Here is a 13,504-nt window from a genome sequence, read left to right as displayed (position 1 = left end):
TTCATTTGAGCTATTTATATTTTAAAAACGGAGCCATATCAGACCAGCTAACGTTAAAGGAGGGTTTTACAACAAATATATACCTTCCACGACTAGCCGGTTTGTTGAACCTCACAAACTTAGAATTTGTAGCATATCGTCATATATTAGACTGTTAACATTCCTCGTTCATGAGGGTACAAAAACATAAACCGGCTAAAGGTGTTGTTGACCAAAAGCTAGCCAACTGACCAGATTCCTTTAGAAAAGCCCACTACGTAGTTAGCAAGTCTCTGTCCCCGTTTTTCTTCCACGTGGAAGGCAGGTAGGCTGTATCTCGTCAGTTTCGACTAATGGTCATTTTCTACAGGCGCTGTATTGTTTTATATTGAGATGAATATCTTGATTGAAAGCTACTAGCTCGACTCTTAACTGGCTACCATCTTTAATAGCAGGGCAGCAACTTCCCGCTTTGTCTGGTTTTGTGGCGTTCAGTTACAGGCCAGAGCAATCGAGTATGACGAGCAGAGACAGAAAGAGGAAACGAAGCATCCATCGCTGTTTGTTTTTTGGGACTCTTAAACACGCCACTTCAATACAGCTACGACTTTACGCAGCAGGTTAGGATAATTAATGTAGCAGGTTATGAAATGCTTTACTAACCTGCTACGAAGTCCATTAAATTGAAGTGGGGTGTTTTTAGGGAGTCCCGTTTTTTTCTGGTTCAATGAAAGTCCATGAGTTTAAGTAGATCAGAAACTGATCAATTTTCCCCAATGGTTTTCAATGGTAAGCAAGCCTGAGTGAACTCGATCCACCATATTTTATATAAGTAAACGTATTTTTCAGTGGGGTTTATTGAAAGTTGGTATCAACGTTAAGTGTATGTTGTCGCCACCTACTGTACTGGAGGTGGGCCAGAGACAACCTGCCAGCCTAATTTGTCTTAAAATTATATCAAAATATATTGGCGATGTAAAATTATGTTTATACTCAGTAAACACTTAACTTCATTTCTAATTCTCTCATTCTGAAATGAACTCACATACTTTAGAGGGAAAACATCAGTCACGGATAGTTAGTTCGTTAGCTAGTTACATTTCACAGATTGCCAGGGTCCAGTAATCAACTAACGCGTTAAACTTGAGGACGACCAGTTACCTATAGCGGATTGGTTAGGTTACTACTAACGTTAGCTCATCTGATGTTGTAACGTTAGCTAGCTGTCTGACTTTATAGCCAGCTAATTCTCACACCATAAACTCAAATATTTGTTAAGTTTGCTAATGTTGCTCAACATTTCTCTGGCTAGCAAGATACTTAACATGACTAACCATTTGAGATACTGACTAAAAACTTTTTTGCACCACTGTTCCTGCGGGAGCACGTGCTACAGGTGGGTGCTGCTATGGTGGACAGTGAGCTGAGATAAGGGGGTACTTTACCTAGCAGGGTCTTTGTAGATGACCTGGGCCAGTGGTTTTGCGACGAGTATGAAGCGAGGGCCAGCCAACGAGAGCGTACAGGTCGCAGTGGTGGGTAGTATATGGGGCTTTGGTGACAAAACGGATGGCACTGTGATAGACTGCATCCAATTTGTTGAGTAGGGTATTGGAGGCTATTTTGTAAATTACATCGACGAAGTCGAGGATCGGTAAGATGGTCAGTTTTACGAGGGTATGTTTGGCAGCATGAGTGAAGGATGCTTTGTTGCAAAATAGGAAGCCAATTCTAGATTATCTTTGGATTGGAGATGTTTGTAAACTTTCCTTCCAGACTCCACATCAGTCTAACCAGACACCTAGGTATTTGTAGTTGTCCACATATTCTAAGTCAGAACCGTCCAGAGTAGTGATGCTTGGACGGGCGGGCAGGTGCAGGCAGCGATCGATTGAATAGCATGCATTTAGTTTTACTTGTATTTAAGAGCAGTTGAGCCACGGAAGGAGAGTTGTATGGATTGAAGCTCATCTGGATGGTTGTTAAGTGTCCAAAGAAGGGCCAGAAGTATACAGAATGGTGTCGTCTGCGTAGAGGTGATCAGAGACTCACCAGCAGCAAGAGCGACATCATTGATGTATACAGAGAAGAGAGTCGGCCCAAAATTGAACTGTGGCACCCCCATAGAGACTGCCAGAGGCCCGGACAACAGGGCCCTCCGATTTGACACACTGAACTCTATCAGAGAAAAAGTAGTTGGTGAACCAGGCGAGGCAATCATATGAGAAACCAAGGCCTATCGAGACTGCCGATGAGGATGTTGGTGATTGACAGAGTCGAAAGCTTGGCCAGGTCAATGAATACGGCTGCACAGTATTGTTTCTTATCGATGGCGGTTAAGATATCGTTTAGGACCTTGAGCGTGGCTGAGGTGCACCCGTGACCAGCTCTGAAACCAGATTGCATAGCGGAGAAGGTGCGGGTGGGATTCGAAATGGTCGGTAATCTGTTTGTTGACTTGGCTTTCGAAGACCTTGAGAAGGCAGGGTAGGATAGATATAGGTCTGTAGCAGTTTGGGTCAAGAGTGTCACCCCCTTTGAAGAGGGGGAATGACCGCAGATAGTTTTAGAAAGAAAGGGTCCAGATTGTCTAGCCCGGCTGATTTGTAGGGGTCCAGATTTTTGCAGCTCTTTCAGAACATCAGTTGACTGATTTTGGGAGAAGGAGAAATGGGGAAGGCTTGGGCGAGTTGCTGTGGGGGGTGGCAGTGCTGTTGACCGGCGGGGTAGGGGTAGCCAGGTAGAAAGCATGGCCAGCCCGTAGAAAAATGTTTATTGAAATTCTCAATTATAGTGGATTTATCGGTGGTGACAGAGTTTCCTATCCTCAGTGCAGTGGGCAGCTGGACTTTACAGTGTCCCAGAACTTTTTTGAGTTTGTGTTGCAGGAGCAAATTTCTGCTTGAAAAAGCTAGCCTTGGCTTTTCTAATGCCTGTGTATATTGGTTTCTAACTTCCCTGAAAAGTTGCATATCACAGGGCTGTTCGATGATAATACAGAAGGCCATAGGATGTTTTTGTGTTGGTTAAGGGCAGTCAGTCTGGAGAGAACCAAGGGCTTATATCTGTTCCTGGTTTCGTACATTTCTTGAATGGGGCATGCTTATTTAAGATGGTGAGGAAGGCATTTTTAAAATAACGCAGGCATCCTCTACTGACGGGATGAGGTCAAATATCCTTCCAGGATACCGGGCCAGGTCGATTAGAAAGGCCTGGTCGCTGAAGTATTTCAGGAGCGTTTTGACAGTGATGAGTGGAGGTCGTTTGACCGCTGACCCATTACGGATGCAGGCAATGAGGCAGTGATCGCTGAGATCTTGGTTGAAAACAGCAGAGGTGTATTTAGAGGGGCAAGTTGGTTAGGATGATATCTATGATGGTGCCCGTGTTTACGCTTTGGGGTGGTACCTGGTAGGTTCATTGATAATTTGTGTGCGATTGAGGGCATCAAGCTTAGATTGTAGGATGGCTGGAGTGTAAGCATGTCCCAGTTTAGGTCACCTAGCAGCACGAGCTCTGAAGATAGATGGGGGGCAATCAGTCACATATGGTGTCCAGAGCACAACTGGGGCAGAGGGTGGTCTATAGCAGGCGGCAACGGTGAGAGACTTGTTTTTAGAGAGGTGGATTTTTTAAAAGTAGAATTTCAAATTAAAAAAGAAAGGAGGACAAAGGCACTCTTCATATAATTAATTAAAATGCCTTTATTAGTATGGCATGTTCAATAGAAACAACGTTTTTTTTTTAACCAACGCGTTTCGGCTGCATGGCCTTCGTCAGGGAGTACAAAAAAAAGAGAATACTTTTTTTTCTTTTTTTGTATTCTCTTTTTTGTGCCTTGGTCCTCCTTTCTTTTTGATGACCAATTTACCCCTTTTACCAAAGAGCACCTTCTATCTACCAAAATCTACTATAATGTACCTTAGTAGCGCTTCCCTTCCTCCTCTTTCTACTAGAATTTCAAATTGTTTTGGGTACAGACCTGGATAGTAGGACAGAACTCTGCAGGCTATCTTGCAGTAGATTGCAACACCACCCCCTTTGTCACTATGTTGACAGTCCCTAACTGCTGTTGGTGGACGTAAGGAAAACTACAGGCGAATATCTGTTGAATATCCAACCTGAAACGGTCTTTACCTTGCCTTTTTCCCTCACCTCAAAACTTTCCAAATGCCAGTTGTTTTTCGGTTACAGCTCATGAAGTACTCTTCATCACCTTCTCACCCCCGTGGTCAGGCTTCTCACCTACAGTACCTCTTCGTTATCATTCAGGGGACGCACTGCTGTAAACTGACAAACTGCCTTTCTACTCTCCCGATGTCTTTCCAGAGAGCCGATGATGCTGTAACTAGCACATTGGTTGTCTCTTCTCTCTTCAGTCGTGTGTTGCATTCTGTTGTTATGTGAATGATTGGCTGAGCCTTGGATACAGACAGTATTGCTCCAAACACGCATCACTTGTTCACTTACAGCCATTATGAACCCCCAGCTTACAGCCAGTGGTGATCCAAAGCCCCCTGCTTTACAGCCAGTAGGTGGTCCCCCAGCTTACAGCCAGTAGTGATCCCCAGCTTACAGCCAGTAGTGATCCCCGCAGCTTACAGTCAGTGGTGATCCCCCAGCTTACAGCCAGTAGTGAATCCCCCAGTTTACAGGCACAGTAGTGATCCCCAGTTTACAGCCAGTAGTGATCCCAGTTTTACAGCCAGTAGTGATCCCCCAGCTTACAGCCAGTAGTGATCCCCAGCTTACAGCCAGTAGTGATCCCCCAGCTTACAGCCAGTAGTGATCCCCAGCTTACAGCCATTAGTGATCCCCCAGCTTACAGCCATTAGTGATCCCCAGCTTACAGCCAGTAAGTGACACCCAAAGCTTACAGCCAGTAGTGATCCCCAGCTTACAGCCAGTAGTGATCCCCAGCTTTACAGCCAGTAGTGATCCAACCCCCCAGCTTACAGCCAGTGTGATCCAAAGCCCCAGCTTACAGCCAGTAAGTGATCCACAACCCCCCAGCTTACAGCCAGTAGTGATCCAAAGCCCCCAGCTTACAGCCAGTAGTGATCCCCCAGCTTACAGCCAGTAGTGATCCCCCGTTACAGCCAGTAGTGATCCAAACCCCCCAGCTTACAGCCAGTAGTGATCCAAAGCCCCCAGCTTACAGCCAGTAGTGATCCAAAGCCCCCAGCTTACAGCCAGTAGTGATCCTAAGCCCCCGCTTACAGCCAGTAGTGATCCCCAGCTTACAGCCAGTAGTGATCCAAAGCCCCCAGCTTACAGCCAGTAGTGATCCCCCAGCTTACAGCCATTAGTGAACCCCAGCTTACAGCCAGTAGTGATCCAAAGCCCCAGTTTACAGCCAGTAGTGATCCTAAGCCCCCAGCTTACAGCCAGTAGTGATCCAAGCCCCAGTTTACAGCCAGTAGTGATCCCAGCTTCAGCAGTAGTGATCCCAGCTTACAGCCAGTAGTGATCCCCCAGCTTACAGCCAGTAGTGATCCCCCAGCTTTACAGCCATTAGTGAACCCCCAGCTTACAGCCAGTAGTGATCAAAGCCCCCAGCTTACAGCCAGTAGTGATCCTAAGCCCCCAGCTTACAGCCAGTAGTGAGCCAAAGCCCCCAGCTTACAGCCAGTAGTGATCCCCAGCTTACAGCCAGTAGTGATCCTAAGCCCCCAGTTTACAGCCAGTTAGTGATCCTAAGCCCCCAGCTTACAGCCAGTAGTGATCCTAAGCCCCCACCAGCCCCAAACCCTTGTCATCGGATCTACATGAATCACCTATTTTGGATTCAAAAACGGCGAAACCTGTAGAACACAGCCAGTTACATTTGAGTGTTGCATTTTGATTCAAGTGGGTCGCCAGCGCGATAAGTGTAAACAACACTTTTACGTTAGTTACTCCTATCGACATTCACGTTGAAATCAAACTAACACTATTCAAAGGCCAGACGGAATATGAGAATAATTTTTTATTTCACTGGTTAGAAGAGAATTTGATGAAGACAAGTCACCTACATTTTTGATACATGGGATGGAGATTCTGGAAGACTGCTGAAACGGGGAAGGAAAACCAAATCAAATCAGTTGCTTTTTGTTATTTAACTTGTTTGTTTAATTCTACATAGGATCAGTATAGAAATAGTGACTGTGCAGCAGCCCGTTCATTAGAGCTTCCCAAATAAGAGATGAAACACCTTCGTTAAACACATGATGCTTTTGTGTAGCTGTAATCTTACTTCAGGAAACAACTTGCTGCATTTCGTCTTGTTCTCTGAAGAATAGGTCAAGTCAATCAAATGTATTTATAAAGCCCTTCTTACATCAGCTGATGTCACAAAGGGCTGTACAGAATCCCAGCCTAAAACCCCAAACAGCAAGCAATGCAGGTGTAGAAGCACGGTGGCTAGGAAAAACTCCCTAGAAAAGGCCAGAACCTAGGAAGAAACCTAGGAGAGGAACCAGGCCATGAGGGGTGGCCAGTCCTCTTCTGGCTGTGCCGGGTGGAGATTATAACAGAACATGGCCAAGATGTTCAACTGTTCATAGATGACCAGCAGGGTCAAATAATAATCATCGTTGTGATTAGTGATGCATTTCCATCTGTCCCTCACCTCAAGATGTTCAACTGTTCATAGATGACCAGCAGGGTCAAAGTGAAGAAAAAAAGAATGTCAAAGTTCATAACAGAACTTCAAATTAATAAAGGATCATTAATAAAGGATATTTGTATTTAATTTTATTAAAAGTAAAATAAAGTGGTTTGTATTCACATAGGGATTCAATTTGAATTAAAATAGAATTAAAAACATTAACTCTTACTATAACAATGATAAAAATATTCTACATGATTTAATTGACAATGAGCCCATGAAATAAGATACAACTAAGTTCATACAACATAGATCACAGCTGTACTGCTTCTCTCCAGTGGGAACGCATCTGTGCTTAGTCAGGTTTGTTGACTGAGTGAAGTTCATACAACATAGATCACAGCTGTATGGTTTCTCTCCAGTGTGAACGCGTCTGTGCTTAGTCAGGTTTGTTGACTGAGTGAAGTTCATACAACATAGATCACAGCTTTAGGGCTTCTCTACAGAGTGAACGCGTCTGTGCTTAGTCAGGTTTGTTGACTGAGTGAAGCTCTTCCCACACTGATCACAGCTGTATGGTTTCTCTCCGGTGTGTACTCGAATGTGTATTTTCAAATCACCTGGATGAGCGTATCTCTTCCCACATTGATCACAGCTGTAAGGCTTCTCACCTGTGTGTCTGCGCATGTGTACTTTCAGGGTGCTTCGTCGAGAAAAACTCATTCCACAGACATAGCAGGGGAAAGGTTTCTCTCCTGTGTGCGTACGCATGTGTTCATTCAGGGCCGTGGCATCTTTGCAGCTCTTCCCACATTGAGMACAGCTGTAAGGTTTCTCTCCAGTGTGTTGACGCTTGTGTTTAGTCAGGGAATCCGAACAAGAAAAGATCTTMCCACACAGACCACACCCGTAAGGGTTCTCTTCTGTGTGTGATCGCTYGTGCTCTTTCAACTTTGCTGGTGTATAGAAGCTCTTCCCACAGTCTGAGCAGAGGKAGGGCTTCTCTCCTGTGTGTGTTAGCTTGTGTGCAGCCAAGCAGTTAGGCCGAGTGAAGCCCTTTCCACATTTATCACAGCTATGAGGCTTCTCTCCAGTGTGTGTTAGCTTGTGTTCGGTCAGGTAATCAGTTCGAGCAAAACTCTTCCCACATTGATCACAGCGATAAGGTTTCTCTCCTGTGTGTGTTCGCTTGTGTATATTCCGTTGTCCTGATGTACAGAAACTCTTCMCACATTGATCACAGCCATATGGTTTCTCTCCTGTGTGTATTCTCTGGTGTCTCTTTAGGTCTCCTAAACGTGGTGAAACTTTTCTCACATACATCACAGCTATAAGGTCGCTGGATCACTTTCAACCCTGGAGCCTTCCCAGATGATAAGACCTCCCACTGAGCGAGCGACCGTTAGGGTTGTCCCTGTAAACAAAGACATGAAGTAAGGTTCCTCATATGTACCAAAGTATTTCACAATGAACTAGTGTTGAAGTATCTTCCCATCCAACACAGATGAGCTGCTATACAACACTGAATAGTACGTTCAGGAAATATGGCCAATAAATAAATATTAATCAATCAATGAACTGTTACAGAAACAGATTTAGACTAATATACTCCATTCTTCTTACTTGCATCATCATCAGACTGGCTGGGCTCACGGGTACCACAGTAGATTCTCCTGTATCTTTCCTGTGTGGGTTCCCTCTCCACCTGCCTGACTTCTCCCGCCGCCCACCTCGTTTTTCTCTCTGACTGTGTGGGTTTTCTGATGACTCGCCAGGTTTCCTGACCGAGTGAAGCTCTTCCCACACTGTCACAGCTGTATGGTTCTCGCTGGTGTGAATGCGTCTGTGTACATTCAGGTTGCTTTGTCGAGAAAAACGAATTCCACAGACGTCGCAGCTAAAAGGTTTCTCCTGTGTGTGTACGCATGTGTTCATAGGCCGTGGCATCTTTGCAGCTCCTCCCACACTGATCAGCTGTAAGGATTCTCTCCAGTGTGTAGACGCTTGTGAATAATCAGGGCTCCTGAACTAGAAAAGCTTTTCCCACACTGATCACAGCTGTAGTTTCTCTCCAGTGTGTAGACGCTTGTGAATAGTCAGGGCTCCTGAACTAGAAAAGCTTTTCCCACAATGATCACAACTGTAAGGTTTCTCTCCTGTGTGTACTGTTTGGTGTCTTCGAGGTTTCCTGATTGAGTGAAACTCTTCTCACATACATCACAGCTGTAAGGTCGCTGGATCCCTTTCAACCCTGGAGACTTCCCAGATGATAAGACCCTCCCACTGAGCGAGCGACCGTTAGGGTTGTCCCCTGTGAAACAAAGACACGAAGTTAAGGTTCCTCATATGCACCAAAGTATTTCACAATGAACTAGTGTTGAAGTATCTTCCCATCCAACACTGATGAGCTGCTATACAACACTGAATAGTTACGTTGGGAAATATGGCTCAATTAATAAATATTTACCAATCAATGAACTGTTACAGAAGCAGATTGTAGCCAAATTGTTTTGCTTCTTGACCACCAATACAGATGTATCGAGTCACAACCAACCAATAAGGGTTGAGCAGTGAAAAATATACACACACATTGCCATGGAACTGAAAGAACATGTTGCAGTTTAAGATATTTGCTACAATTCTACCATTGTGACATGCTAATGCTGTATTCTTATGCTCAAACTTAAGAACCCTATCAAACGCCTGATTGTCTGGGAGATTTTCTCTTTCAAAGTTCTTCATAGATTACAGCCTATTATTCAAAAGTAATATATATATATGTCTCCATTCTTTTTTTCTACATATTTATTTGGTTTCAGTCGTTTACACTGACAGCGCTCTTCCATCCCGGAATTGTATTTATAAAATGTATTTTTATTTTTTATCATTGCTATTTTCATCCTGTGACCCACACGGGCCCCTCTTCTTACCCGTTTCTTCAATCAGACTGGCTGGCACTCATGGGTCCCACACTAGATTTTCATGTATCTTTCTGATGTCCTCTTTCAGTTGGAGTAACCAAGACATTCCCTGCTCCTCCGATTTGACCGAATCTGCATTTACCCACATTTCCTCCATGATTTTACGGCGCAACTTGCGATGGTTCTTTCCTTTAACTTGGGAGCCATCAATTCCACAGCGTTCACACAGGTAAAGTAAATTATCCTCGGATAGAGGGTGTAAACTCTGTTGATTTCTTCCAACAATGTTTCCTTCTCTACACTCATGTTGTCCTGCTGGTGGGAACAATGACAATGCAGTCAATGGCAAGACAGCAGGAAGCCCATACACTTTAGATGACTTGTAGAAGAAGAAGACAGCAGGAAGTCCATACACCTGTAATAGAAGAATGATACACACAACACAGTATTAATACACAGCAAGGCTGGGTATGAGGTTCTCATCTATCAACAGGTAAATGGCTGGGTATGAGGTTCTCATCTATCAACAGGTAAATGGCTGGGTATGAGGTTCTCATCTATCAACAGGTAAATGCGCTGGGTATGAGGTTCTCATCTATCAACAGGTAAATGGCTGGGTATGAGGTTCTCATCTATCAGCAGGTATATATGTAGATACCCAAGATTGTGTTGGTTTGTCTTTTAGAAGAGAGCAATGGTAGGTGCTGCCACAGCTATTGTCCCAGTTTCATTGATTTCAATAAAATATTGATGTGAGTGATTAATTTGTGCTATAGATTACATTAGAAAAGCTAATACATTTCAGTCTGGAGTGACCGCTTGGTAAATGTTGGTGCGTGAGTTTTATTTATTTATTTCACCTGTATTTAACCAGGTAGGCAAGTTGAGAACAAGTTCTCATTTACAATTGCGACCTGGCCAAGATAAAGCAAAGCAGTTCGACACATACAACAACACAGAGTTACACATGGAGTAAAACAAACATACAGTCAAATAACAGTAGAAAAAATAAGTCTATATACAATGTGAGCAAATGGGTGAGATAAGGGAGGTAAAGGCAAAAAAAAAAGGCCATGGTGGCGAAGTAAATACAATATAGCAAGTAAAACACTGGAATGGTAGATTTGCAGTGGAAGAATGTGCAAAGTAGAGATAGAAATAATGGGGTGCAAAGGAGCAAATAAAAATAAATACAGTTGAGGAAGAGGTAGTTGCTTGGGCTAAATTATAGATGGGCTATGTACAGGTGCAGTGATCTGCTCTGACAGCTGGTGCTTAAAGCTAGTGAGGGAGATAAGTGTTTCCAGTTTTCACAGAGTAGTGAGAGTAGTTCAGGGAGTAGTTAGATACTTGTATTTTGTTAAATTGTGTCTTAACTAAAATACAAGTAATCTGAGCACAAGAGTGACACGTGTTTGTAGGGAGTCATTTTATGTCCTGCGTCTTCGAACACATCACGACTCATTTCAGCATATTGATGATGAATTTGGACATTTATAAACCGGTGTTTTGACACTTTGCTATAATTACAGGAAGCAGCAACAGTATGAATGTCAACAGGATTCTACTTAATCAGGGGGGAAAAACTGCAATGATTTATTGACTTTGATGATATTAGTGAAATCGTGAAAATGTTCATCTTGAGACACCTTCTCCAGAAGAAGAAAATAAAAAAATGTTGTAAAGGAGGATGAACACATAGGCTGCTGTGTAGCCACTATGACAACTTTCTAGAGCTCCTGTTTACAAATGGCTCAACTCTCTAAAAAATGGTTAGAGTTTCATTCAAGTACACCATCCAAAGTGTGATTAATAACTTCACCATGCTCAAAGGGATATTCAATGTCTGCTCGGGTTAGTCGAGGTAATATGTACATGTAGGGAGGAGTAAATTGACTAATGCATAGATAATAAACAGTGAGTAGCAGCAGCACAAAAAAAAGGGGGTTAATGCAAATAGTCTTGGTAGCCATTTGATGAACTGTTCAGGAGTCTTATGGCTTGGGGGTAGAAGTTGTTCAGCAGTCTAATGGCTTGGGGGTATAAGCTGTTCAGCAGTCTAATGCCTTGGTGGTAGAAGCTGTTCAGCAGTCTAATGGGGGGGGGGTAGAAGCTGTTAAGGAGCCTTTTGGATCTAGACTTGGCACTCCGGTACTGCTTGCCATGCGGCAGCAGAGAAAAGTCTATGATTTAGGTGGCTGGAGTCTTAGACAATATTTAAGACCTTCCTCTGATACAGCCTGGTACAGAGGTCCTGGATGTGCTGTGCCATAMRCACTAACCTCTGTAGCGCAATGCGGTCGGATGCAGGTCTCTGACCTCATCCCTATCGGCCGTCTCATCGTTGTCGGTGATCAGGCCTACCACCGTTGTGCCGTCSGCAAACTTAATGATGGTGTTGGAGTTGTGCTTGGCCACAAGGAGTACAGGAGGGGACTAAGCACGCAACCCTGAGGGTCTACCATCAGCATGGCAGATAGGTTGTTGGTTACCTTTACCACTGGCCGGCCCGCCAGGAAGTTCAGGATCCAGTTGCAGAGGTGTTTAGTCCCAAGGTCCTTAGCAATGAGCTTTGAGGGCACTATGATGTTAAACACTGAGCTGTAGGTTTTCCTTTTGTCCAGGTGTGAAAGGGCAGTGTGGAGTGCAATAGAGATTGCGTCATCTGTGGATCTGTTGGGGCAATCCTTTCAAAAGCTACAGACGTGGGTGCTACGGGTTGGTAGTCATTTAGGCAGGTTACCTTGGTGTTCTTGGGACCAGGGACTATAGTGGTCTGCTTGAACCGTGGAACTCGGTCAGGGACAGGTTGAAAATGTCAGTGAAGACACTTGCCAGTTTGTCAGCGCATGCTCCGAGTACACGACCTGGTAATTCGTCTGGCCCTGCGGCYTTGTGAATGTTGAACTGTTAAAAGGTCTTACTGATATTGGCTACAGAGAGCGTGATCACACAGTCATCCGGAACAGCTGGTGCTCTCATGCATGCTTCAGTGTTGCTTGCCTCGAAGCACACATAAAAGTAATTTAGCTTGTCTGGTAGGCTCGTGTCACTGGGCAGCTCGCAGATGGGCTTCCCTTTGTAATACGAGCGTCAGAGCCGGTGTAGTAGGATGAAATCTTAGTCCTGTATAGACGCTTTGCCTGTTTGATGGTTCGTTGGAGGGCATAGCGAGATTTCTTATAAGTGTCTGGGTTAGTGTCCAGCTCCTTGAAAGCAGCAGCTCTAGCCTTTAGCTCATGCGGTTGTTCCCTGTAATCCATGGCTTCTGGTTGGGATATGTACGTACGGTCACTATGGGGATGACATCAACGATGCACTTATTGATGAAGCCGRTGACTGATGTGGTATACTCCTCAATGCCATCGGCTGAATCCCGGAACATATTCCAATCTGTGTTAGCAAAACAGTCCTGTAGCTTTGCATATGCGTCATCTGACCACTTCCGTATTGAGCGAGTCACTGGTACTTCCTGCTTTAGTAGGATATAATTATGGTCAGATTTGCCAAATGGARGGCAAGGGAGAACTTTGTATACGTCTCTGTGTGGAGTAAAGGTTTTTCTCAAGGTTTTCCCCCCCTCTCTGGTTGCACATGTGACATGCTGTTATAAATTAAGTATAACAGATTTGAGCTTCCCTGCATTAAAGTCCCCGACCACTAGGAGCACCAATTCTGGATGAGGATTTTCTTGTTTGCTTATGGCCTTATACAGCTCATTGAGTGCGGTCTTAGTGCCAGCATCGGTTTGTGGTGGTAAATAGACAGCTACAAAAAATTGAAATTAAAACTCTTGGTAAACAGTGTCGTCTACAGCTTATCATGAGGTACTCTATCTCAGTCGAGTAAAACCTTGAGACGTCCTTAATATCAGAGATCGCGCACCAGCTGTTATTGACAAATACACAGTTCACCACCCCTCGTCTTACCGGAGGTAGCYGGTCTGTCTTGCCGATGCACGGGAAAATCCAGCCAACTGTATATTATCCATGTCGTCATTCAGCCACGACTCAGC

The 13,504-nt window shown here is 44.3% G+C and overlaps 1 protein-coding gene across 1 annotated transcript; it reads right to left on the bottom strand.

Moving 5' to 3' along the window:
- Window positions 1-6,739: 6,739 nt before the first annotated feature.
- LOC112074408 (zinc finger protein ZFP2-like) lies at window positions 6,740-7,978 on the bottom strand. Its single transcript, XM_024141589.2, has one exon. It carries the CDS (start codon window positions 7,889-7,891, stop codon window positions 7,058-7,060), a length of 834 nt encoding a protein of 277 aa, XP_023997357.1. The 5' UTR covers window positions 7,892-7,978; the 3' UTR covers window positions 6,740-7,057.
- Window positions 7,979-13,504: the final 5,526 nt, after the last annotated feature.

The sequence above is a fragment of the Salvelinus sp. IW2-2015 genome, unplaced genomic scaffold, assembly GCF_002910315.2.
Source record: "Salvelinus sp. IW2-2015 unplaced genomic scaffold, ASM291031v2 Un_scaffold2621, whole genome shotgun sequence".
In the NCBI taxonomy this organism is placed as follows: Eukaryota; Metazoa; Chordata; class Actinopteri; order Salmoniformes; family Salmonidae; genus Salvelinus; species Salvelinus sp. IW2-2015.
This window is presented reverse-complemented; position numbering and strand designations above follow the sequence as displayed.